The sequence below is a fragment of the Macaca mulatta genome, chromosome 17, assembly GCF_049350105.2.
Source record: "Macaca mulatta isolate MMU2019108-1 chromosome 17, T2T-MMU8v2.0, whole genome shotgun sequence".
NCBI lineage: Eukaryota > Metazoa > Chordata > Mammalia > Primates > Cercopithecidae > Macaca > Macaca mulatta.
In genome coordinates, this window is record NC_133422.1 from 17144631 (window position 1) to 17172379 (window position 27749).

The window sequence follows — 27749 nt, forward strand, 5'->3', positions numbered from 1 at the left end:
TCAGCATAACCCTTTATTTATTAAATAAAGAGAATTTGTAGTTAGAAACCTTCCCTCAAAGACAATTGCAGGCCTAGATAACTTCACTGGTGAATTCTACCAAACATTTAAGGAAGAAAACAACAAACTTGAAGTTGAAAGACTGAACGCTTTTTTCTAAGATCATGAAGATTCAACATGTCTGCTCACCACTTCTACTCGATATTGTTCCACTATTCAACATCAACCTGTGACAGAAGAAAAGAAAATATAAACAGCATCCAGATCACAGAGACAGAGGTAAAATTATCTTTATTTGCAAACAGCGTAATTATCTATGTATAAAATACTATATAATCTTACTAGAATTAATCTAATACTAGAATTAAACCTTGAATTTAACAGGGTTACAGAATACAAGATGAGAATACAGAAAGTAAACAATCAGAAATTTAAATAAAAACAATGCCATTTATAATTCCATCAAAAATATTAAATATTTAGGGAGAACTTGACAAAAGATGTGGAAGACCTGTGAACTTAAAATGATAAAGCATTGGTGAGAAAATAAGGAAGACCCTAAGTAAACTAACAGATAACATTTTGTTCCTGGTTTGGAGACTAAATATTATAAATATTTCAATTAACTCCAAACTGATCTGTAGATTCAGCACATTCCCAATTATTAACCCAGCAGATATTTTTTTTTTTAAATAGAAATTGCCAAGCTGATGTAAACATTCTGTGGAAATGCAAATAACTTAAAATAGCCAAAACAACTTTGAAAAGGATGAGTGAAATTGGGGATTTACTCTTTTTGATTTTATGACTTATTTCAAACCTACAGTAATCAAGTCAGTGTGGTGTTTGCACTAAGATACACAAATAGATGAATTGAACAAAACGAAAGAATAGAAAGAAAGTAACAGAGATAGACTCACAAAATGTGGCCCTTTTTACAAATATGCAAAGGCAAATCAGTAGAGAAAGAATCATTTTTTCAGAAAATTGAATTGGAATAATTGGTAACCTATAGAAAAAAAAAAAGAACCATTCCTTTAACCATGAACACTTTTTGTTTTTCATTACACTTAATGTAAAAAAAAAAAAACTAATAAAACTTGTAAGAGAAAATGTATTAGAACATTTTTGTGACTTTCAGTGAATATAATATTTCTTTAATGACTCGAAAAACACAACCCATGAAAAGAAAAACAGAGATAAATTTGACTTCAGTCTTTTGAAAATACTGTTAAGAGAATGAAAGGAAAGTTCACATGCTTGGAGAAAACATTTCACCCTATATATCTGATAAAAAATTTGTATTCAAATTATGTATAAGAAACTCTCAAAACTCCATAATATTAATTTAGAAAATGAATCTAACTAATATTTGGCAAAAGATTTGAACAGATCACTAAAGATGCAGAGGAAAGGGGACTCTAATACACTATTGTTGGAATGTTAATTCTTACACCCTCTTTGGGAAACAATATGGAAATTTCTCAAAGAACTAAAAATAAAGTTATCATTGAATCCAGCCATCCCTCTATGGTGTATCTACCCAAAGGAAAATAAATCAATATATTAAAAAGGTGCTTACACTTGTATGTTTATTGCAACCCTATCAACAATATCAAATATATGGAATCAACTGAGGGTCCATCCACAGATGATTGGATAAAGAAAAGGCAATACTTCTACACAATGGAATACTATTTATTCCATAAAAATGAAATCATGTCTTTTGCAGTAACATGAATGAAACTGAAGATCATTATCTTAAGTGAAACAAGTCAGATGCATAAAGGCAAATATTGCATGTTTTCCTTCATGTGGGAGCTAAATAATTTGTACACATGGACATGGAGAGTGTAATGATAGATAATGGACACTTGGAAGGGTGAAGATGGGGGGAAGATGATGAGAAATTAGTTAATGGATACAATGTGTGTTATTGGGGTGATGAATGCCCTAAAAGCTGTAACTTGATTCCTATACAATCTATGGATGTCACAAAATTGCACTTGTACAATAAATTTATACAAATAAAAGATACACAAATGTCAAATTAGCACATGGCAAACATGCATTAGTGAAATGCAAATTAAAACCAGAATGAGATTCCATTACATACCTATTAGAATAGTTAAATTAGAAAGACTGACCATGTAAAGTGTTGGTAAAAGGAACTGGAACTCTCACATATTTCTGGTGGGAATGCAAAATAGTAGAACTACTTTGGAGTATCACCTGGTAGTTTCCAAAAATGTTTGTCATACACGTTTTATATGATCCAGTCATTCCCCTATTACATATTAACTCAAGAGAAAGTAGAATCAGACCAAAAAGAAACTATGCGTACTGTGTGATTCAATTTGTATAGAAGTTGGAAAATGTAATTATTTGTCATGATAGAAGGTAGATATATGGTTGCCTGGAGCTGGAGCTGGGGCATGAAGGGGTAGGAAGGTAGGAATTAAAAAGGGCATAAGCAAACTTTTGGTGATGATGAATATATTTACAAGCCTGAGTGTAGTGATGGTTTTCACAGGTGTATAGTATGCCCAAACTTATCAAATTGCACAAAAATATTTTCAATTCATTGTAATGTAATTTTACTTTAAAATAGCTATTCAAACAGACAATAAAACAAAAGCTTTAATGTTTATAAGAATCACAGGGACTTTGTTGAAGATCAGATGGTCATGGGTGTATGATCTTATTTCTGGACTCCTTATTGTGTTCCATTGATCTACATGCTTGTCTCTGTATCAGTACCATGTTGTTTTGGTTGTTGTTGTCCTCTAGTATAATGTGGTTCTCCCAGCATTGTTTTTTTTTTGTTGTTTTTTGTTTTTTTAACTTGGAATGGCCTTGGCTATTCAGGCTCTCTTTTGGTTTCATATACATTTTAAAATAGTTGTTTTTCTAGTTCAGTGAAGCATGTCATTAGGAGTTTAATAGAAATAGTATTGAATCTGTAAATTGCTTTGGGCAGTAAGCCTTTTTTAAAAAAATTTATTTATTTATTTACTTATTTATTTTAATAAGGAGTCTCACTCTGTTACCTAGGCTTGAGTGCAATGGCATGGTCTCGACTCACCACAACCTCCACCTCCTGGGTTCAAGCAATTCTCCTGCCTCAGCCTCCTGAGTAGCTGGGATTACAGGCATGCACCACCATGCCTGGCTAATTTGTTTGTTTGTTTGTTTGTTTTTGTTTTTTTTGAGACAGAGTCTCACTCTGTCACCCAGGCTGGAGTGCAGTGGCATGAACTCAGCTCACTGCAAGCTCCGCCTCCTGGGTTCATGCCATTCTCTTGCCTCAGCCTCCCAAGTAGCTGGGACTACAGGTGCCTGCCACCACGCCTGGCTAATTTTTTATATCTTTAGTAGAGATGGGGTTTCACTGTGTTGGCCAGGATGGGCACGATTTCCTGACCTTGTGATCCACCTGCCTCAGTCTCCCAAAGTGCTGGGATTACAGGCGTGAGCCGCCGTGCCTGGCCTAATTTTGTATTTTTAGTAGAGACAGGGTTTCTCCATGTTAGTCGGGCTGGTCTCAAACTCCCAACCTCCGGTGATCCGCCTATCTCCGCCTCCCAAAGTGCTGGGATTACAGGCATGAGCCATTGTTTCCTTCTATCCATGAGCATGGCATGTGTTTTTCTTCTACTCATGAACATGGTATGTTGTTTGTGTCATCTCTGATTTTTTTGAGCAGTGTTTTATAATTCTTATTGTAAGATCTTTCACCTTTCTGGTTAGCTGTATTCCTAGTTATTTTATTCTTTTTCTGTGAGTCATTAATGGGATTACCTTCTTGATTTGGCTCTCAGCTTGGCTATTGTTGCTGTATAGGAATGCTCCTGATTTTTGTATGTTAATTTTGTATCTTGAAACTTTGCTGAAATTATCAGCTGAAGGAGCTTTTGGACTGAGACTATGGTGTTTTCTAGATATAAAATCATTATGTCTGCAAACAGGGATAGTTTTACTTCCTCTCTTTCTATTTGTATGTCCTTTATTTCTTTCTCTTGTCTGTTTGCTCTGGCTAGTACTCAATACTATGTTGAATAAGAGTGGTGAGAGAAGGCATCCTTGTCTTGTGATGGTTCTCAAGGGAAATGCTTTCAGCTTTTGCCCATTCAGTATGATGTTGGTTGTGGGACAAAAACAGGTAATGGGGAAAAGATTCCCTATTCAATAAGTGGTGCTGGGATAACTGGCTAGCGGAAGACTGAAGCTGGACCTTTTCTTTATACCATATATAAAAAAATCAACTCAAGATGGATTCAAGACCTAAATGTAGGATAGACCATCCTGGCTAACACAGTGAAACCCTGTCTCTACTAAAAATACAAAAAATTAGCCGAGTGTGGTGGTGTGCACCTGTAGTCCCAGCTACTTGGGAGGCTGGGGCAGGAGAACGGCATGAACCTGGGAGGCAGAGCTTGCAGTGAGCCAAGATTGTGCCACTGTACTCCAGCCTGGGTGACAGAGCAAGACTCTATCAAAAAAAAAAAAAAAAAAAAAAGCAACAACAAAAAAACACCTACAAACTGTAAAAACCCTGGAAGACAACCTAGTAATACCATCCTGGACATAGGAATGGACAAAGATTTCATGACAAAGACACTCAAAAGCAATTGCAAGGAAAAGCAAAAATTCACAAATGTGATCTAATTAAAATTAAGAGCCACATAGCAAAACAAGCTATCAACAGAGTAAACAGACAACCCACAGAATGGGAGAAAATATTTGCAAACTATGCATCTGACAAAGGTATAATATTTAGCATCTATAAGGAACTTAAGCAAATTTACAAGAGAAGAACAAACAACCCCATAAAAAAGTGGGCAAAGTATGTGAAGAGCTACTTTTCAAAAGAAAAACAAGCATATAAAAAAAGCTCAATAGCAGTGATCATTAGAGAAATGCAAATCAAAACCACAATGAGATACCATCTCACACCAGTCAGAATGGCTATTATTAAAAAGTCAAACAATAGCAGATGCTGGAGAGGTTGTGGAGAAAAGGGAACACTGATACACTGTTGGTAGAAGTGTATATTAGTTCAGCCATTGTGGAAAGCAGTATGGTGATTCCTCAAAGAACTAAAAACAGAACTACCATTTGACCCAACAATCTCATTACTAGTATATAACCAGAGGAATATAAATCATTATATTGTAAAAACACGTATGTGTAAGTGAATGTTCATTGCAGAACTACTCATTATAGCAAAGACATGGAATAAGCCTAAATGCCTATCAAAGATAGATTGGATAAAGAAAATGTGGTACATATACATCATGGAATATTATGCAGCCATAAAACAGAATGAGAGTGTGTATTTTGTGGGACCATGGATGGAGCTGGAAGCTATTATCCTTAGCAAACTAACACAGGAACAGAAAGCCAAATACCACATATTCTCACTCATAAGTGGGAGCTAAATGATGAGAACTCACGAATACAAAGAAGGAAACAACAGACACTGGGGTCCACTTGAAGTGGGAGGATGGAAAATGTATCTACTGGGTACTAGGTTCAATACATGGGTGATGAAATAATTTGTACAACAAAGCCCCGTGACTTGAGTTTACCTATATAACCAATCTTTACATGTACCCTCAAATCCAAAATAAAAGTTAAAAACGAATCACAGGGGAGGTGTTGGAGGCCGAAAGATTGAGGGTCATGATCAACTCAGTATACCACTGGAGGCTATATGAGTAAACAGCAGACTGGTCTCATAAATGCAGAATGTTGGCAAACTGACAAACTGTATCTGCTGCTCAGAAGAAATGCTGAGTGCAGTCACTTCCCAAGTGCAGTGTTTCTTGTGATTAGGCACATCTGAAGTCTATTAGTAATTATATGAACCTGTGATCAATTGAGTAGCTGACCAATCATTACCTCCTCCTCCCTGCTCATTCTACCCAATAAATATAAAGGGCTGTGGACGCTCAGGGGGCTGCAGCTGCCCTTGCTCACTAGAAGCAGGAAGCTCTCTTCTTCTTTCCCTGGCTCCTTCTTTAAAATAGTTACTTTTCTGTTAAGTTTTTATTTCTATGTTCATCCCTTTGTTCAATCTCGTAATGACAGTCTCAAGTAATAAGAGTAGTAACTGTCATAGTGATGGTCTCAAGTAGTAACCGTGGTGGTCTGCCAAAAGTGGCACCCAAACAGGGATAAACAGACCTGAAAAGGCCTGCAGGAACAAATAGAGATAAGTAGGGATAAATAGACATAAATAGAGATGAGATAGAAATAGAGACAAATAGAGATAGGTAGGGAAAGACAGAGACTTGAAGGAACTAACAGGGAGCATAGAGACAGACAGGGACAGATAGGGATAGATAAAGACTAGCAAAAGACTAGCAGAGACTAGCAAAAACTAGCAGTAATTTGCAGGGACAGACGGGGAACGATAAGGACAGAGAAGGTCTGCTGGAACAGAAAAAACTGGAACCAACCAGATGAATGAGAAACCCAGTTACAAGTCTGCTAGCAGTAGCATAAGGTCAGTGCCCTAGAGGTACAAAGAATGGGAATTTTTTGAATCGGGATAACATGGGGAAGAATATGGTTATTTTTGTTTGTTTTGAGTTTGGTACGTACCATCTTTTTGTCATTACTTAAGGGCTTGAGAGAATTTTTTGCCCCACTTACAGCACCTATTGAAAGTGGTCAACAGGAGGGGCTGTACTATCTTTTGTGGCTACAGAAAGGCTAACTTTAGCTTTGGCTTTCATGGATTGTAAACGTGTACTGGCACCTGTGAGATGTGCAGAGGACTTGGGAGGTTTTCTTACAGCTTGTCAAGATGTGGGAGCTGAGGTTCATCGCTCTATGGTGTTGACTCAGGCAATGGCTAATTTGGTAGCTGACAGATCTAAAAGAAGCCAAGGGTTAAGCCCTAAAGAGGGAAAGTGTTATAAGTGTAGAAAAATTGGATGTTTCAGAAGAGAATGCTGTCGGACCTCTGGGCAGAAGGGATCCTACAACACAGTTCCCCTCTCAACAGAAAAAAATGCCAGGACTTTGCTCTCATTGCAATAAAAGAAATCATTGGGCTAATCAACGCCACTCAAAATTTCATCAAAACGGCACCCTCCTATTGGGAAACGAGAAGGGGGCCTGGACTCGGACACTTCAAGCAATGAGAGCATTCCCCATCCCGACCACAGCTCCATTTCGGGGGTGGGTTTCCAGAGGCTCATTGATTTCCTCGCCCCAGGAACACTTGGAAGCGCAGGATTAGATCTCTGTCAGAGAACGGGTTACGTTAGTTGGAGGAGACAAACCCACCAAGATTCACACTGGTATTTGGGGACCTTTGCCAACAGGATACTTGGGATTTTGGGCAAAACCTGTCTTAACTTACAGGCCTAGGTGTTGTTGATTCGGATTATGAAGGAGAAATTTAGGTAGTGGTAATGTCACAAGCTCTTTGGGTTTTGAACCAGGAGAATATATTGCGCAACTGTTGCTTATTCCCTGTAAATTGCATCCTTCTCTACGTAAGGAGAAATGAGGAGGTCAGGGATTTGGAAGTACAACTAGGAGAGAGGTTTATGTATCACAACCCATAGCATCTAGTGGACCCACCTGTAGAGTGCAAATGGAAGGTTTAGGATTGCTTTTTTGCTATACTGTTGTACAAGAAGGATAAGCCTTGATTTGCTTTCTCTGTGCCTTCCGTTAATCAGAAATATCCTGTTTCTCATCAGTGGAAAGTTTTACCCCATGGCAATTAACCAAAGAGGCAGAGGCTGAGTTGCAGCTTGTACAGCAGATGCTTTGGGAGTGGCATGCCTAGCGGCTACAGCCATAAAGCCTTTTGCTTCTGTTTCGGTAGATTTACTAACATAGGGACAAAAGGGTATGCTTGTGTTTTCACGGAAAATAAACCATATGGGTGCCCTTGAGGTGTACGACCATGGAACAGAAGACCGGAGGGGACCCATGGATCCCAACCATGGGCCTGGTTTCCCCAGTAAGAACTGAATGCCAAGATGGAACGAACCACCAACCAGCAATTGAAGGCTGCACATTTTGCATATTGCCTTTCTCAAATTAATTCAAAACAAAGGGGAAAATGTTGGAGGCTGAAAGATTGAGGGTCGTGATCAATTCAGTATACCACTGGAGCTTATAGGAGTAAACAGCAGACTGTTCTCATAAATGCAGAATGTTGGCAAACTGACAAACTGCGTCTGCCACCCAACAGTTATGCCCCAAGTGCAGTGTTTCTCGTGATTAGGCACATCTGAAGCCTGTTAGTAATTATATGAACCTGTGATCAATTGAGCAGCTGATCAATCATTACCTCCTCCTCCCTGCTCATTCTACCGAATAAATACAAAGGGCTGTGGAAGCTCAGGGGCTGCAGCTGCCCTTGCTTACTAGAAGCAGGGAGCCCTCTTCTTCCCCCGGCCCCTTCCTTTAAAATAGTTACTTTTGTCTTAAGTTTTCACTTCTACCTTTGTCCCTTCCTTCAGTCTCGTAATGATGGTCTCAAGCAGTGACAGTAGTAACTGTCGTAATGAATGGTCTTAAGTAGTAACAGTAGTAACTGTTGTGTAGTGATGGTCTCAAGTAGTAACTGGTGGTCTGCCACAGGGAATTTTGACCAAAAGATTCTTTTCTAAGTCTTGGATGGACCCAGAAATCTTTATTATAAAATAAGCCCTCTTAGTCGATTCTGATGCAGAATATCATAGCCCTAACATTGAGAAACAATGCTTTATAGAGATTGCTGCTAAGACCACAAGTCTAAGTTCAGTGTGCCCAAACCAAAAGTTAATATGCCACTTAAATAGAAAAAAAATGAGTCAATCGGGTAAGAAGAGTCATCACTATTGCAAACAACTTGTTTGCTATGCCCAAGTTTGTACTTGTTGGGTAATGGGATGTGGTAAGTTGATCAATATCATTTCAGTACAAGGCAAAAGAAGAAAGAAAAGTTATGTAAATTGTTGATCCTCTTTTTCACACAAAACTGGAGATAATAAATCAGAATTGTTAAAGGATTAATTGTATGAAAAATCACATACTACAATGCCTCTTGAACTTTTAGAAAATGTCTGAATAGAATTAGTATTTAGTGGTTATTTTTTAGTCCTGATTTTAGGGTTTTAAATTGTTCTTTATTTTCTTATACTTTCAATCATTTCTTTTGATTTATATTACTATTTAATTCTTAATATTTTCTCTTTAGATTTTATTTGTAAACACATTACATGTGTCACTCAAAAGACTGTCTTTCACCAGAAAGATAGGCTGGATTTATGTGTATGCTTGAGCCATTGCTGAGTTTTCTTCTATGGTAAAAAGCAGAGCACTTTTTCTTCTATGGTAAAAAAAAAAAAAAACCCAGTGCCTGAGTCAGCAGTCTAAAAAGACCTCAACATCAGTCTTATTGTCCTGGATTACCATATTCAAAGCCCAATCTTGGAGCGTTTGGCTTATTTTCAAACAAAAGTCTTGAAGGTGGCTAAATGAGTGGACCTATTTATTGCCCCTTCTGTGCAAGTAACTGATTATCTTCTCTGGCATCCTAAACACATGGTAATTGTTTGGAGTAGCCGTCAATACTGATATTTTAGTCTATTCTACCAGTACCACCTTATGTAACCATCTCTTCTGAATCATCTTGGGAAGATCACAGCCACACCCTTTCCACCTGAGATTCTCTCCATTGGCACAGAGTTAGTAGAGTATTTTCTAAATGGTAGAAATAAATCTCTCTGCTCTAAATGGCGGGTCTCTAAATGGTAGAAATAAATCTCTCCACTCTCCCAGATGAGAAGGCATTCTCGAAAACCAAAGCTATCCAGCACTTTAGTAAATGACACTCTCACAATCTTATACCTCACTTCCTCACCCTAATCACTAATCAAACAAGAATCTTTCAGTTACCCAAGCCCCTTTCTTAGGTCCTTTGTGCTGAGCCCAATTTTCTCTGATCTCAGGTGGGCATTTATGGCTAAGCCTTATATCTTCAGTCTGGCCTTCCTAGGTTTTACAGTCTCCCAATGACTGCCCTATAATGCATGGTATAATTCTGTTTCACCCTCACCACTCAGTTTCTCATCAGTATGGATTCTGTTTCCAGAAGGCTCTTATGTCAATCAGTCTAAGTTAGAATGCCACTTGTTGAGGTCTGAGTTGATCAAGTCAATCTTTTCATCATTCCCAACAAACAAATTTCTTCTTTGCCATGCAATGGACTCTGTTATGTCAAATAAGTTAAGGACATCCCTGTGGGTCCCCCATGCCTAACCCAGGAATAATGAATTGATGCATCCATGCTTGTGTCGTGCTGTTTATGATACTAGCATAGCCCATGGCGTATTGATAATTGATTACATGTCTCCTTATCATTTGAGGACAGTAAATAAGCCTGATTCATCCTTTGAATCCTCACGGCTTAGCACAGTCCTAGGGTTATATTAAGTATTCAGCTGATGTTTAACGATTGATTCATTCTCTAATGATTCTTTTTTTTTTTTTCTTTTTATTTATTTATTTTGACAGTGTCTGGCTCTGTTGCCCAGGCTGGAGTGCAGTGGCGTGATCTCCGCTGACTGCAACCTCCACCTCCTGGGTTCATGTCATTCTCCTGCTTCAGCCTCCCAAGTAGCTGGGACCACAAGCACCCACCACCACAGCCAGCTAAGTTTTTGTATATTTAGTAGAGCTGGGGTTTCACTGTGTTAGCCAGGATGGTCTCGATCTCCTGACCTCATGATCCACCCTCCTTGGCCTCCCAAAGTGCTGGGATTACAGGCATGAGCCACCGTGCCCGGATTCTTAATCTATACAAAAACCCCCATGACACACCCCCATGAAAATTAACATTTTCACTTAGTTTTTGGGCATTTGAGATCAAAGAGTAAATATAGTTTCTATAGTTACTTCATTTTTCCTACTTATCTTTTTTAATTTTTTTCTCCAAATTTTGACTTCTTTTATATATATAATCTATACTCGGCATGAAGTCCAATTTTTTCTATTATATATATGTTTTCAATTCTCTGAAATCATATAAAAAGTAAGCAATGAAACAATCACCTATGTAACAAACCTGCACGCCCTGCACATGCCTGCACACCCCGAACTTAAAAGTTAAAGAAAAACTCACTGATTTCATTCAATTTCCTTTAATGAGTATTTGTTACAGTAAAAGAGGTATAAAGTCCTGTTCCCGAGTCCAAACCACTTTTTAACTTAAATCTTGAGTTTTTTTCTGAATTACTCAATTTGAAGTAATTCTCTTTATACCTGAAAAATGGTTTTATTGAAACGTTTGAGATTAAAAAATATACATTGCAAGAAGCGTATGACAAACATTCTGAGAGTACAAAATTAGTTGTAAAAAATAACATAATTTACCAGTAAACCCACTCATATAGAAATGTGCAAAGCCTTTTGATGTAAAAAGTTTTGTTGTACACCAAGCACCTATTTTTATAACTTAGCTTCCCATGGAGAGGTAACTGCTTGCATACATTTTATGTATCCATAACATACATACAAGGCTCGGTCTTTTCAATGGGATAACAGTTCACAACTCTTTGATTTGAATTGTAATGAATCTGGTGACAAGCATTTTTCTCTGATGGATTTCAAAGTCAGCCAGAACTTTTAAGATGAAAAAGCATGTAAGGTGTTATATTTTCTTCATATTCCTTTACCACAGGAGGCTAACTCCACAATTTCCCTCATGTTTCTCATTCCGAAAAAAAAATATTAAATTTGTGTTCAGAATTATTTGATGTTTGCTTCTTTGTGCTGATGTTTCAGTTCCTGAAGTCAGCTTGGCTCTCACAATTTTCTAAGGACAGGTTATTGATTTAGGATTGTATAAACATTTTTGTCTGGTTTTTGGATTTTCACTGAGAACGACCTTCCCTTGATCGTCTTCTAGATCCTAATTAGAAAGAAAGGAGAATGTATAGACTAAATGTAAGGAAATTTTAAAATTTAAGAATATATTATTCTCTGTATATCAGAAGTCATTTTTTATTGTAGTAAATTTTAGATTATTTTCTTAATATCAACTTATGGTGAAGCAAATATTGTATTTTGGTCAAAAGTAAAAATAATTTGAAATTTAATAATTTTAATTCTTTAGAAAATTTGTGAATTTGGATATTTACATAGATTTACTGATACATTCTTTAAAAAAATCTGTGCAGTTGATCTTTTACTTTCAAAGGTCTATATTATTGGATTGGCTTAAAGTGTGATGTTCCTATAGTGCATTGATAAGCCTTGCGTCTTCTTTTGACTACTAGTATGTAATTAACCCAGAAATTCCAAACTTGTAATTCCAAGCTTGCAATTTACTCTAGGTTCCACAAGGGAAATTCTTGCTTTCTCAATGTATTTGGAATGTAAGGTAACTTAAGTGGAGGAATTAGAAAATGCACATAGTGTAATTATGAAATTTGTAATGCATATGTGATATATACATATATAATCACATTTAAATGAACATTTTGTAAATAGCTACATTAATGGTTTTTTGCATATATATATTATTTACTTATGTCTCAAACTGTAACATCGTCTCACATAACATTTTTGAGGATTCAGGTCCACCTGCATTCTACATTTATCTGTTATTCAAAAATTTCTTTTTGACTTAACTCATATACGGAAAATTACATGCATACTTGTACATATAAAACATGACATATGTATATATATATGGAGATTATACACTTGAGTCTATCTCAAGGGTTCAGTATGCCTAGCAGTTTACATTAGTATGTTGGCCTTTCCCTTAATATGTTATTAAATTCTACTGATAGTATAGAACATGAGAAATTTATTTTCTGATATCAAAATATTTTTCATCGAAACTGGCTAACTTTCTCTGATCGATAGCAAAGTTCAATAAAATACTTTAAAAGATTTTTCTTTTAAAATCTTTTAATATACACGCATTACTGTAGCCAATACACTTACCTTGAAATTTTTTGTTGGCTTGTAACTTCCTCACAGGTGTGTCTAAAATTAAATTGTTGTAGTTAGAAATACTTTGCAATTATGGCTAAAATCGGACAGGAGACCACGGTTAAGCAGAACAGTGTAAAGTCTAAGTATCACTTAAACATGAAGATCACTTTTAGTAAATTTTATGATCCTCAGAGTTTCACATTTTCTGACAAAGGACAAGTAGACAGTGTTTTCCATATATCATAATGAATGTTTCTTAGTTGCAAAACACATTGTTTTATTATGGATTTTGGACCCCCACATAATGTGCCATTTTTGCAGAGTAAATGACTTACATGATTTTTTCAACCTTTTTGTAAAAAAACATTGCCTTATGATGAAGGGTTATTAAATATCATATAAAGTTTAACACAAGTATCTTCCCAGAGTTAGCCACCTGTTTTTGCAGTCATACCTATTTGTAATGTATGCCTCTGTAAAATTATCATTAAAATCAACTGGTGATTCCTCTATTGTACATGAGGACAACAAAGTAGCATTAACCTAATGATTCTAGAAATGTTATAATAAGCAATTCAGGAAGAATATGCCATTACCCTTTTCCACCTCCCAACCTGATTCAGTGTCAATCCTGTGAAATCCTTTTAAATTCACTAATAAAAGCTTTTATATTTAAGAACTGCAAGTGTTTCAAAACTATGCTGTTTTGTGGTATTATAGTTGTAACATTTCTCAATTCTCCTGTTTTTCTTTTAGTTTTTTGACAAGGTGACCTGGTAGGCCTAAATTAACATTTTCACTTAGTTTTTGGGCATTTGAGATCAAAGAGTAAATATAGTTTCTATAGTTACTTCATTTTTCCTACTTATCTTTTTTAATTTTTTTCTCCAAATTTTGACTTCTTTTATATATATAATCTATACTCGGCATGAAGTCCAATTTTTTCTATTATATATATGTTTTCAATTCTCTGAAATCATATAAAAAGTAAGCAATGAAACAATCACCATGAATAGTTTTGGCTATATGACACCACGCAAATTTTTAAAAAAGAAATGACATTTAAAAAACTTATATTCTGTTTCTGTCTACTTAGCACATTTTCCCATGTCTTTTTCCCCAGAATATAAGGCATATAATCATTTATAAAACCACATTAATACTAGAGGAAAATATAGAACTATAGAAAAATCTCACTATGTTGGGTAATGGGGAGAAGTCTGTAAAACAGCCAAGTCTGAATTATGAAATATTCTCAAATAGACATAAATGTAAATATAAATATTTCTTCAGGTTTATTTGGTAACAAAATAATGGCTTCTAGAAAATTGTCAAGAAGAGACAGATTCAACCTTTAACTGGTACACAGTCACACTGCTTATAGTGAACTTATTAAGTTCCAGATAGCAATTAATTGTATAACTTAAACTGCATCATAGAAGTATTTATCAATTTCTTTTCAAAACAAGCAAGTGTGCTCAGATTTCCTTTCATAATGTTGACACCATCCAATTAATGTTTTGCTATGATAATATTCCAGAATAAAAAACATTCAATGTGTCAAACATTGAAAGAACAGCTTGATTAATGTGTAGAAAACAGGTTTATTCCTAGCAGCTCTCTGCTACGTCAGCATGAATGAGTGTTACATTAGATCATGTTTAGATCAGCAAAACATGGGAAGATAAACCAATTACCTGAATAGCTTGGCACAAAGAACCACCCTACATCATATTTTCTAAAGCATGCAAAGTGCCCAGCTCAATTATTTTGACATTTTTTGTTGCGTGTTTGTTTCTTGTATGTTTCCATGGCTATGACTATGGAAATTTAAAGTTGAGTGTGAAACATTACTTAATTGACCATGTTAATGTCAATTGATGATTCTGACAGTAACATTTGACAGCTTACTTTGTGCTGAACATTGTTCTAAGAGCTTGTCATACTTTAACTCATTTAGACTGTAGATGTCATGACTATCCTCACTTTCAGATGAAGGAAACAAGCAAGAAAAGAGTCAACTAATTTGGGATTGAGTTGGGGCTCAGATTGAATGCAGACCTACAACCCGATCTACTCTTCTCTGTAGAGGTTGCAAATCTTAACCTCTTAAATTGGCAGATTTGCAAAAATCTTCAAAAATGACTTTTTGTTGTTCCTTTCAACATAGTCTGTTACTCTCCTTGAATTGCTTGAGTCATTTCAGAATGCATAGTTCTAAGGTAAGCACAAAAATTTTATGCATTTAATGAGAAATTTTTTCAGTTAAGGTCTCGGAAATATATCAGTGACAAATCACAACATCAGTACTCAAAGAACCACTTAGCCATGTTAATAGTCATGACTTAAATGATTGAGAAACACACTCAAATTATCAAAAGTACAAAAATGTACTACATGTACCACAATGTATACAATATGAACTGTTTAGATAGAAAATTGAGATTTAGGTGGAACTTATTGAGATGAAGAGCATGGTTCAGATATGCATCGATTGGCGAGACCTTGAAAAAAAAGTCTTACATAATGTAATCTTTACTAGCTTCTTTTATCAATGCCTTTTAGGATCTAGACAAGGGGACACTTGTGACTCAGTAATGACCTGATGGTTTTAGATAGCTAGAAAAAAAGAAAACAAGCAGGTCCAATTAATGCTGGTACAAGTAACTCTACTGCATATAGTGTCTTTCCTACAAAAAGCAAAACCTTGGAGAAATGGTTTGATAAAAACTTTTCATGTTTTTTTTTTTTTTTTCACAATGCTACAATAGTTGATGTGGCATTGTGAAAACTGATGCCTTACAGATATGTAGAGAGATCATACACTGGGTACTAAAGGAATAAACTTCTGGGATGAACAGAGACAAGAGCTAAGAAAGTTCATTAACTAAAAATTGAATGTCATATACTTATAGCAGTTATATCTTTTCTTGGCTGAAGCAATTCTTTAGTATTTAGCTGGATTTTTCATAGTGACCTCAATAACAAGGGTTTATCAAAGGGGAAGAAAATATACTTACCTGAAATTTAAGCCTAGATGAATTAAAGCAATATAAACTGATGCAGTTACTAATTTATTGATTCCCTAAAAAGCACTACCATTCTACAAAGCTGCTTACTATGGCAAGGACTAAAAGAAAAAAAAGAATTCAATTTAATCTTCATAATGTGTCTGTCTCTTCCCTCAAATCCTTAGATTTTTTTCCTAGCAGACAGTTGAGCATTTGTGGGTAGATAGTGAATTCTTTGTTAGATCCTACAGGAATCTTTGGTTCCATTATGTCTCTGTTGTGTTACGTACTCTTGGAATTCTGGGAGGAAACTTGTATTTTTCAGACATACATATTTCTATTGAGGGAAAATTCAATTGCTGGTTGAATTAAAATTTTTCCAAACTGTCACTAACAAGTTTCTAAATACTATTTAAGAGATTTTATGTTTATTAAACTACAGAATATAGAAATTGCTAAAAATATAGAAAGTCCCAAGATAATTTACATTTTCTTGGACATAGTGATATAGTTTTAAAAATTAAACTGAAAAGTCATCTGGACTGTGTTTTGGATAAACATCAAACTTCAGTTACGTTTCTCAATTAATGGTATATTTCAAAGTGCCTATTTGGTTTTTCTAAATAATTTAAATACTTTCCTTGTTAAAAAATGAAGTAGAAATTTACTTATTCAAATGCCAATGATACAAATTATATATCTATATAAACACTTAGGGCATCTTTGAATAATTACTATGTAGGGTTCATGTAAGATTTTGAATTCTTTTCTTTGTTCTTAAGGTCCATTAATGCCATAGACAACATTCCATAAAAGATTAAGATTAATTTTATATGCAAAATAATTTATATCTGCAGGTATAAATTATCACTCAAACTGTTAGAAGAAACAGTTACTCATTCCCAAGAAAATAGTTTTGGAAAAGAATGTTACTAAATGCACTGTTTGGCTATATCTATGCATACAATTTAAAGACATGCCTTGATTGCTCTTATGGGGGCAGTGAATATAATTTTTTTAATGTAAAACGTATATCAAATTTGGGCTTGTTTAACAACTAGCAATTTAACAAGTATTTCCCTTTCACCTACTTAAAAGGTCCTTAAAATTATCTGAATCAAAGCAAAAAAATATTCATTGCTCCCCAAGCTTTATACCATAGAACTTTTTAAAGACTGTTTAATAATCATTTCTTTGTAACTGTTAACTACCATTGAACCAATCCATCTATTAAGACAACAGCAGATGTTTTTTTTTTTTTAACCTAATTAAAAGAAAAAATCTGCTTGCTCAGTCTTTAAAAAGTTGAACTCAGTCACTACAACCTGTTAAGGGGGTTAGTTGTTGTCCTTTTACTAACCTCCCTGAAGCAGTCTTTTAATTTCTTCATCTTCAAGTAAATGACCATCACCACCTTCAATGAATTTGGTGACCTTGGTGACCTCTGAGAGGATACACGTTTATAGCAGAAATTGGTTTATATAACAAAATAAAGACAGCCGACTTTATGTCATAAATAATGGCATCTGCCCAATAATGATATTTCAGTCCAACACTCCGTTCTTTCACAACTTTTAGTGCTGTTTTCTGACATACCAATATTCTTATAAAATTGTTGAACAAAATACTGTATAAAAAAATGACTGCCATTTATGCTTAATTCCTTATTCTTGTGCTTTTTCTTGTTGGTATGGAAATGAACAATAGAATGAGATAGAGTAGAAAACATGTAGAATGCCTCACAGATTATTTTAGACTTGTATACGGATAGCTTAGGTAAAGTCACATTCTTATTTTTCTAGAAATGCTGACCTTCTTGGAACAATTTCTTCAGAGTTTCTTCTGTGTCTCCACCTCCAGTAGAAATCCTAGTGTATTTTATTTCAGGACCTATGAGAAAGACAGTGAAAAAGGTCTAAAACAGAAGTAGGCAAACTTCTTCTGAGAAGTGACAGAGAGTAAGTATTTTCCACTTGTAAGCCACGTAGTCTGTGTTGCAATTGTTCAACTCTGATACTTCAGTGTGAAAACAGCCTTAGGTATTATATAAGTGGATGGGCAAGACTGTGTTCCAATAAAACTTTATTTCCATAAATAGGTGGCACGAGCCATACTTGCTCACTAATTGTTTAAACAAATACTTAAAGAATAGCTGAATTAAGAATTTTAGGCTAATTTAGGCTAACTGGACACTAGCTTGGAAGTCTGATATGAGGTTTACTAAAATTAATGATCAATTGCTTTGTATAAACTTGCTTCTATTTTGGCATGTAGATGTATAGACCTTAAGATTAATAGAAGCTCACATGAGGAAATGGCTTTTCTTCTCGGGTCCTCTAACTCATTAATAAATAGTAAAGTGAAAATGGTATATTATATCAATGGTATATCATTAAATGTATGTATGCATATATGTAATAAAAATGCTTTTAGATTTGTCTACAAATTTTCAATCGAGAGTAAAACATGGATTACATATTTAGAATAATATTATATCTGCCAAAATATGAAGTAACTTTAGTAATCACCATGAAAATGACTTGTTTCTGTAATGATTCTTGTTTTTGGGGATTAACCATACTTTGATCTTTATAATCTAGGCATAGATCCATGTATGGAATTAACATCTACCTGTAATGATTCGTTCTTCTCGTGTCTCTTTTTCAGTTATTTCCACAGGCACTCCATCAATGATTTTGGTGTATTTTTTAATAATTGGCTCTAAAAGGGGAATACAAATGCATTTGATTTACCCTCATATAGTGACTATATATCCATAAGCTAGACAATGTAACGATTAACTATATTTCTACAAATATTACCATTTAAGATTCAATCATAAACATTTTTAGGACATATCCCCCCAAAAATCACATCAATAGGGATCTAAAAGGTAACAGCCAATGTCCTGAACCTTGGTTAAGAGAGAGGGCCATTTGACATGCTAACTCTCCATGTCATACTTGTTTTCTGGATGTGGAATGAATGCTAGAGTGAGAATCCAGGGAGTTCTATATCATTGGAATGGGAAGCCCTACCATAAATCCTAGCAGTGGAGTGGCTTATTAGACAGAGATTTAAACGATGGTCATTTTTTCCTACTGTTTCTAATGTTTCCTTTTATACTGACATTAGTGTTACAATTTTATTCCAAAATCCTCACTTGTGTATACAAAAATCATGACATTTTGTTGGGCCTGGTGACTTAATTGATAAATTAATTCCAACTAGATCCATTAAAAGCTAACTATGTTTTATTTCTGACCAGCTAATAAGAACTCATAGCTGAGAAAATAATTCCCACAATTTTTATAAAATAAGAGAAAATATCAGATGTTCAATATTTCTAAACCAACACTATTTCAAAATAATCACAGCGAAGGTAGTCGGCCCCAGGTAACATATGGAACGCACCTCCATGGATCACTTCAGTTATTGTTTCACCTTCTTTAATCAGTCTGAATTCAGGTTCACCTTCAATTTTGACTTTTGTTATTGTGGGTCCTGGGACATTATTTTAGGAGACAAATTATCATGTTAAAACAGTCCTTTAAATTTACCGGAATAGGACATTTATTTCAACATTCGGTGTTACTCAACTCAAATGTCAAAGTGGTTTCAGGCTCTATGAAATCAGTTTTAAATATTTCCCATTGTCTTCAAAGTAGACAACAGTTATGAGAACAATAAGTTTAGTCTGTTGGTGTGCTACTAAAATTACTTGCATCTGCTTTAGCTTTTAAACAGATGGATAAATCCATCTGTTTATTGGTAATTATAAAGTATGATTATGCAAAATATTATATGTGGCTACACTTTGCAAATCATGCAGTATGTACACATTTGTGTTTTTCTGATAACTGGTGTAGATCCCACTTTATCATACTGATATTGTCTATTTTTCCTTATTAAAATTTTTCATTTAAGTTTTAAAATCACTCAGTACCTTATATTTTTGATTTAGTGGGTATAGGAGTGAATATAAGAAGATACCAAATGGATACCTACCTTTAAGACGCTGAATGTCAGGTTTTATGAGGAAAAGAATTTGAGTACTTACCTTCTATATGGGAATGATACAAAATTAACCAATTAATAGTTAAACAGTCCTTCAAATGCAAAGTTAAACTAGTGTTGCATTTGACTTGCAAAATGATTTTGCTACCACAGAAAATCATTTTGAAGGTTAGAAAGCTGCTTACTACATTAGTTAATTAAGACTGTTTCACAGAGGAGTAAGGAAAATAAGTTCAGTACATTTAACTCATACTGTAATAACCTTCAATAGTGGAATGAAACTGTTGCTTGCTTATCTTTGAGAGCATTTTTTTTTTTTGCTTGTTCAGAAATTGTCAATGTACATGATTACCAAAACTAAACCGGTCTAGAACAATCCAAAATAATGAAAATTAAAGTTTTTTGAAACCATAAGTATTTCATGCCATAATATTTGATATATAAGGCCAGGGATATTGAGCACAAAACATAAAGACAGGTTTTTAAGGTGTGGTAACTTCAAAAGAAAGTATGCCTAAGGAATTTAAGAACCAAAAATGAGTTAATAAAATATCTAAATCAATATTTCTTTAGAAAAGCCAAACTGAAATTTTGGAGACATCCTTTATAGTTAAGCTCTATGAAAAAAGAGATTTTCTCAAAATTGTTTTCCTATTCACTCCCAACACCTTGGAAAGTACCCAGCACAATAGCTGCTCAATAAGTATTTGTTGAATTTTTAGCTGATTTATTCTTAATTCTAAAATGCTGTTATGCATCTTTTATCAGAGACACCTTAAAATTGTGTCCTGGAGTTTATTTCATAAGAATTTAAAAGTCATCAATAAATCTATGATTGTTCAAACAGTAAGAAGGAAATGCCAGTAGCAGTCTTGGAAGCTGGACCATTGTAAATTTCTACTAAGATAAATATTTGTTTCCTTCATTATGCTACACAGGAGTGTAATTTCTGAACTCGTTATTAATGAGTAGGTGACACAACTCCATTTTTTGTCCATGTTCCCTTTATAAGAAGCCATGTAGAGATGACACTCCAGTGTGATCTTAACTGAATAAAGATTAGTGGGATAGAATCCTACTGAAAAAGATTGAGGAGATAAATGAGCTGAATAAAGAAGCTTCAAAGGAGAAGAATCTTTGAAAATAAGAACAATGGTATATGTAAATAATTTCAGGTAAAGAAGCTGTGCACAATTATAGTGCAAAATTTTAGGGAATCTGATTTTTAAAAACAGGACAAGATTTGATTTTAAAATCAATTGTCTTATCAAAGATCATTGTGTCATGTTTCATTACAATGATCAAGGAACATTTTTTCAACAAAAGTTTCTAATTTAATTTCTTTTTAAAATACCAAATTCTCTTCATCACTATAGAAAGTCAATTATAATTATACTATTTTTAAAACAAGGATAGATTTCAAGGAATAACTCAATTTTAAGTCTCAAGAATGAATACTAACATAGATAACTAATTAGCTAGGAAATGTTTTTACCTATGTGTTTTCAATGTATAAATTTAAATTAATGGCTTACTTTAAAAATATAGATAAAAGTATTCAATAGGTTACCATCTCAAACCACCAAAAGAAATAGCAAAAACAAACGTAATTACAATTATAGTTTTCTGAAGATTCGATCAAAGATATAAACTGTTCTCCTTTTTGGAAGACTGTTTCTAGCTTTCTTATAGCACAAAGAAGATAACTAGTTCTTTTCTCTGGTTAACTTGCTACATTAAGACGCTTATACATGGAAATTTAAAAAAAATTAAGTTGTGATCCTTGGACATAATTAAAATACATGAAATGAAAGTAACATCAAAGGTGTTGAAGTTGGCTAACGTACGTAGTAGGAGTAGAGAGAAAAGTAACTGCTTATTTAATGTTCTAGTCTGAAACATCAGAAGAGAAGTGTGTGTGTGTGTATTTATATATCTCATATAATGTGTACATCTGTATGTAAGAATATGTTCAGGACTGGAATTAAGTATTTTAAAAATCAATTCACTGCATAAACTACTCATTTTGTTTTATAGTTCTGATGATCTGATTGAAAAATATCTCGTGTGGTTGTAATTTTAAAAGCTTTCATTAAACATAGCTTCTACGCTATCTTAGGTTACAGAATGAAAAATGCCTATGCTTTATTTATTTTTTTTTGGAAGAGCTTCTTGTATTGTTATAAAAAAGAACATGTGGTAGATTGGAAACAAAGCAACATAAAGAGTATAAAGCCTAAAGGAGTCTGACTAAAGTTAAAAAAAAAAAAAAATGTATTTGTTTACTGAGTATCTGTGTACTAAGTTAATGCAATGCCAATTAGATTCAAATTAAATCAAGTACAAGCAAATGTACTGAAAGTATTAGGAATGCATCCTCTACTTTGCTAAATAATTTGCACTCCGCATTCTGCAATTACATGAGCATGCCATTGGTACAATATTGGTTATATAACATTTAACATGTTAGTTTTTAAAAGAATGTAGATACATTCATAGAAATCAGTATTTTTATGGATGTTTTTACAATAAAAGGAACCATGTACAACATTGAGTTTTACCTTCAGTTTTGATAATAGGCTGAAGACTGCCTTCAATCACTTTAATTTTTGGTTCCACAACTTTGGTTATAATTTTAGTTGCTGAAAGTATAGAAAGTGGAACATGAAAGATATTTACATAAAAACCTGAAGAAAGGTTGTTTTTTTTTTTTTTTTTTCGTTTTTTATCTCTAGGATACTAAGGTACAGTATGTGGTAATATGTTCAGGCAGTCAGATACAGGAAATATTCATGGTACGTAATATAATATCTTCTGATGTCCAGGTGTTGAACTCTGAAGTCTAGTTACTTGAATTTGATCCAGTGAAATATATACTCACAAAGTGAGGAATTATGTCTAGAAATCTGTAATCTTTAATTGTACCACTAAAGCGCTTTACCTTCTTTTGTACTTCTTGAAAATACTGGCTGCATTGCAACAGAAGACAAATATGATTAATGTCATGCAATTCATAATATCTTAAATTGCATTGCTGGATTCTTTCTCAATTAAAAGAAAATGAAAGAAAAAGCCTTTTAAAATGTTTTTCATGCATCTGATAACAGTGACATAGAAAGGAAAAAAATGAAACATAGTTCAGAATACTTAAAAGTAAGAATAAATTTCAGCCAGCCAGACATGAGCTCTTTTCAACAAACATGATATGATCAGTATTTAAGTTATAGGCTAAAATGTCTTTAATTTTCAGCTTTGTTATTTTTTTTCTTTTTTTTTTAATTTAAAGGTATATATTTTAAACATGTGTCATCTACCTAAGTAAGATAATAGTCTTTGAACTAGGTACTATGTTTGCTGTTAGGGTGTTGGGTTCACTAGAAGCCCAAACCCCAGCATTACTCTATGTATCTATCTAACAAACCTACATGTGTACCCCCGGATCTATAATAAAAGTAAATTAAATTAAATTAAATACCATTCAACTATTTGGTTGACTTTGGTTGTACTGATTAACTGGAAATGTGCCTCTGAAGCCACAAAGCCAGAGCTACTGGCTTTTTGCCATTTCTAATGAAAAGCCTTGAAAGATGGTTCTATTAGATGACGGGCCACACTGAAGCTAACTGTGCACCCAGATCACATCAAAACAGCAGAGGTGAGATGCTAGCACAGCTTCGGTTTCTGCAGTTCTCACCTCATGCTGTAAGATGTTTAGCTGTGTCAACTTTTTGAATTAATGGGGGGTTCTTAACCTTTATAGAGACTGTTTCAGCCTTATTAAGTTTTGTATTTTAAGATCTCAAATTGTGAAGCTCTAAAATACAACAAATCTGTGTGTTCAAGGTATTGGTTCCAGAGGTGGTCTTGCCACAGAAGAACCTTTCCATGAAGGTCGAATATACAGGGGTCTCTATTGCTACTATCAAAATGGATTAATTACTTGTAGCTTACATTTTTTACATCATGTTAAGGAATTTGACGTTTTGAATGTTCAGTTGGTTGGTAGTTTTCATTTCAATCTTGATTTTCTGCAGACTTAAATAGTTTTGACAGGTGAAGTTCTGAGGATTAAATATTCATTTTAGCCCTCTCCAGGTCAAATGTTCCATATTTGACAACTCATACCAAAACAGCTTCCTTCCCCTCAACTATACACTTTAAAATGGATGTTATTTTGGGGATGAGGATAATATGCAGCAAAAAATTAAAGGCATTTTAGAAACAAGTCAATGAAATATAAAAATAGAAAATTTGGTTTAATTTATCTTTACTTCTATTTAAAAATACTTCTTAATAACAGCATACCATCTAAGGAGAAGTAAAAGAAACATCTTACATTGGAATGTAAATGTTAGAGCTGTTTCAAGGCCTCTGGGTAGGTAGGGAAGGACCATTGAGCTTGTGTATCTTAATAAAATGTGGCTTATTCTCTGTGAGTGAGGATGCAATTTAGTAGGAGAAAATAATTATAATGTTTTTGCTCATTGTAATCAAGATATTGCATTCACATATATAGAAAGTAGTGAAACTAACATGGGTAAAGAAGGAAAGCTAAAGAAATGTAGTGGAAATGTGTGTGTGTGTGTGTGTGTGTGTGTGTTGTGTGTGTGTGTATATATATATGTATATATTTATACCTTTGAAGAAAGATGACATAACATGTCTGATGAATAGAGCCCATAAGGATTGCTTAATTTTCAGAAAACATATTTTTTACAAGATTGTATTCCCATGATGAATCATAACTATTCCAATTACATCTTTAATACAGTGCTGAGCTGGCTTGATGCTGGAATTGCATGTTATTATTACATAATTGAATCAACAAGAGCAGCAGACATTTTGTTTTGCTCCTTAAATTGGCTTTACTCCTTTTCCATATCTAGTATAAACCTTAAGCGAAATTTTCTTAATTAAATGACTGGATGCTCATGGTATAAAATGGAATGATTTTCTAGCCAGAATAAATGTGGGGACTGAAGTAATGTTTTAGCTACTGATACATGTTGAGTGTTTAATTACAGAGCCAAAACAAAATGAAAAGGATTTCTGCTTGAAAGCTACAGTGAAAGAAAAAAGGAGATAAAAGATAAACAAAGAAAAAGCCATGATGGAAAAGATATCCTACTAGATACACTTATGAGAATGAAGTACCCTTTACCATTGTTAAATAGTAGGGGTTTAATTTTGATAATCTGGTAGTGTCAGAGATCAAAGAACCCTGGAATTTGGAAACTTTAGATTTGTCACCTGGTATACTTTTCTGTTCTTTGTCCAGTTTTGGATGGGAGAGTTTTTGAACTGGCACTTCAGAAACATTGGTATTCTTTAACACGTGCTTCTCAGCCTCCCCTTAGATAGCTTGGGGCTTGAGCGTGGCGTAAACAACAAGTCTTTGTTAAGGTCATTTCTGTGTCCACACATCTGAATTTTCAGATATGTGTAGAGGGTCTTTTCGCCATCTCTTCCCTTTATATGTTTTTTTTTTTTTTTTTCCTGGCTCTTTGCCACATTAATATTACATTTTGCCATCTTTCTCATGTCATATCATTCCTGTTTTTCCAATGAGTAGGGAAGAGGTTCATTGGAGTTGAAGGTTATCTGAGACCACAAACCTTTTTTCAAGTGAAATGAGATTGGCCGCAGTTTGGAATTCTAAATACCAGATTATCAATAATCTCTGTAAATACAAAGAAATGTATTTTCTTTTTTCATACCTTGCAACCCATGTGGCCAATATTTATTATATACTTACTATAAACAGTCACGGGGATTTCTTTGAAGGTGCTACCACGAACAAACTGAAAATAAGTGTTTATATTTATTAGCATGAACTGTAATAGTTGTGTTAACAAAACCATGGCACCATTTTAATTCTTACTAAAGTAAAAATAGTGAAGCTATTATTACATTTAATAGAAGTGAAGTCCTCATATAAATCATCTTCCAATCAATGCTATCAGGTCAGATGGCATAAAAATCATTGGATTCATTATTTAGAGATTTAAAAATTATAGAATAATTTATCCAAAGTTAAATATATTTATTAAACACTACTTTGTTTTCTGCTACTACAAAGAAGAAAAATATTCCGTTGCCTTTAATCTGTGATTAGTGACAATTTTTTGTAAGTGAATGTTCTTTCCTCTATATTCTGCAGTGAAAATATTGAATGATATAAATATTTTATTTATGTACCATCTTATTTTTCTAAATTGGACTGTAAACTTTTTGAATAAAGACCATGTCCAATTTAAATACATATTTTTCTCTTTTTTTTTCTTTTTCTTTTTCTTTTTTTTTTTTTTTTGAGACAGAGCCTTGCTCAGTCGCCCAGGCTGAAGTGCAGTGGCGCGATCTCAGCTCACTGCAAGCTCCGCCTCCCGGGTTCACGCCATTCTCCTGCCTCAGCCTCCCGAGTAGCTGGGATTACAGGCGTCCGCCACCACACCTGGCTAATTTTTTGTACTTTTAGTAGAGATGGGGTTTCACCGTGTTAGCCAGGATGGTCTCAGTCTCCTGACCTCGTGATCCGCCTGTCTCAGCCTCCCAAAGTGCTGGGATTATAGGCGTGAGCCACCGCACCTGGCCCTAAATACACACTTTTCATAACACTTTATACAATACTTGGTCCTGAGTAGCTTTTGATAGATATTTGTTGAACAAAACCACGAAGAAATGATGTCATTTCTTTACAGGTAGTCCAGTGTTACGTAAACAACAAAGAGCAATCCAAGACCAGTATATATATACTTATTAATGCATACATTTCTAGCCTGTTATGTTAAACCTGTAATATGTGTTCTAGACATTAGAAATAAATCAAGTAACTTTTAGTACCTTAATTTGGATGTATTTGATTAATTTATTAAGTATTTCCAGCAGTTGATCATTTCCAACAGGTGCGTCTATGAAGAGGAATATTAAATGAATATTGGTAAAAAAGCATAAAATAAAAATCTAGGTTCATATTAAAAGACTAGTCCATCAATGAGTTCAATAATTACAAACCTGCTGGATAGAGGAGTTTATCTACAACATGAATTACACCATTTGTTGTCATGATGTCAGATTCTTTTGATTTCAGTTCATTCACCAGAAGTGTATCATTTACCTGTCAAAATAGGCAATTTCAATGAGGAAATTTAATTAAGGATGAATATTTAGTTAACTTAATGATGGATGAACACTATCATAAATTCCTTCTAGACAACTTACTTCTTTCAGAAAGATTTTGCTTCCTTGTGTGGTCTTTAAAATGTTAGTAACGCCAGGTTCAAATCCTTTTCCAATGAAAACTCCTGGTGTCAGGTGATAAAGAATGATGTTTTGAAGAGCATTTTTGTCCCCTAGAGGAAAATATATGTATACTTTTATTGAATAATGTGACACTTTGATAGACAAGGACTAAGAAACAAAACATTTATTTGTCTTTATCTTTTTCCATATTGTACTTTCTCATAATGTCATTATTTTCTCAAGTAGATATCAACGCTATGTCAAAACACACAGTTACTTCAATTAGCCTAATCAAAATAGAACCCAACTTACTGGGAGAAAAACATCTAATTATTTTCTAAATTATAACTGTTTTCTTCTTTGTCCCCTACTTACATGGTCTTTCATAGAAACCACATAAGTGAACATCTAGCCCAACAGTAAGCAGTTTAAAAACATTACTGAGTGACCCTCCACACATCCCAAGTGGAGGAAATAAAAGGAAACTAAAGCTAGCCATGAATACCAGAGAGGGAGGGGGCA

General features: G+C 34.2%; 1 protein-coding gene across 8 annotated transcripts in view; it reads right to left on the reverse strand.

Annotated features, from left to right (window-relative positions):
- Positions 1–11140: 11140 nt before the first annotated feature.
- The window catches only part of POSTN (periostin), a 36041-nt gene continuing 19432 nt past the window's right edge, over positions 11141–27749 (reverse strand). Inside the window, exons 13-23 of one of the 8 annotated variants that reach the window (XM_001085920.5) lie at positions 27207–27337; positions 27000–27102; positions 26829–26896; positions 25744–25789; positions 22550–22630; positions 19386–19475; positions 18603–18692; positions 17784–17861; positions 17332–17415; positions 12970–13011; positions 11141–11926 (exon numbers count right to left, since the gene is read on the reverse strand). In XM_001085920.5, the coding sequence (XP_001085920.3) occupies positions 11889–11926; positions 12970–13011; positions 17332–17415; positions 17784–17861; positions 18603–18692; positions 19386–19475; positions 22550–22630; positions 25744–25789; positions 26829–26896; positions 27000–27102; positions 27207–27337 (851 nt within the window). In that variant the 3' untranslated portion in view covers positions 11141–11888. The remainder of the gene's footprint in view (positions 11927–12969; positions 13012–17331; positions 17416–17783; positions 17862–18602; positions 18693–19385; positions 19476–22549; positions 22631–25743; positions 25790–26828; positions 26897–26999; positions 27103–27206; positions 27338–27749) is intronic. The other 7 variants (XM_001085575.5, XM_015120954.3, XM_002800723.4 and 4 more) reach the window with 7 other exon arrangements.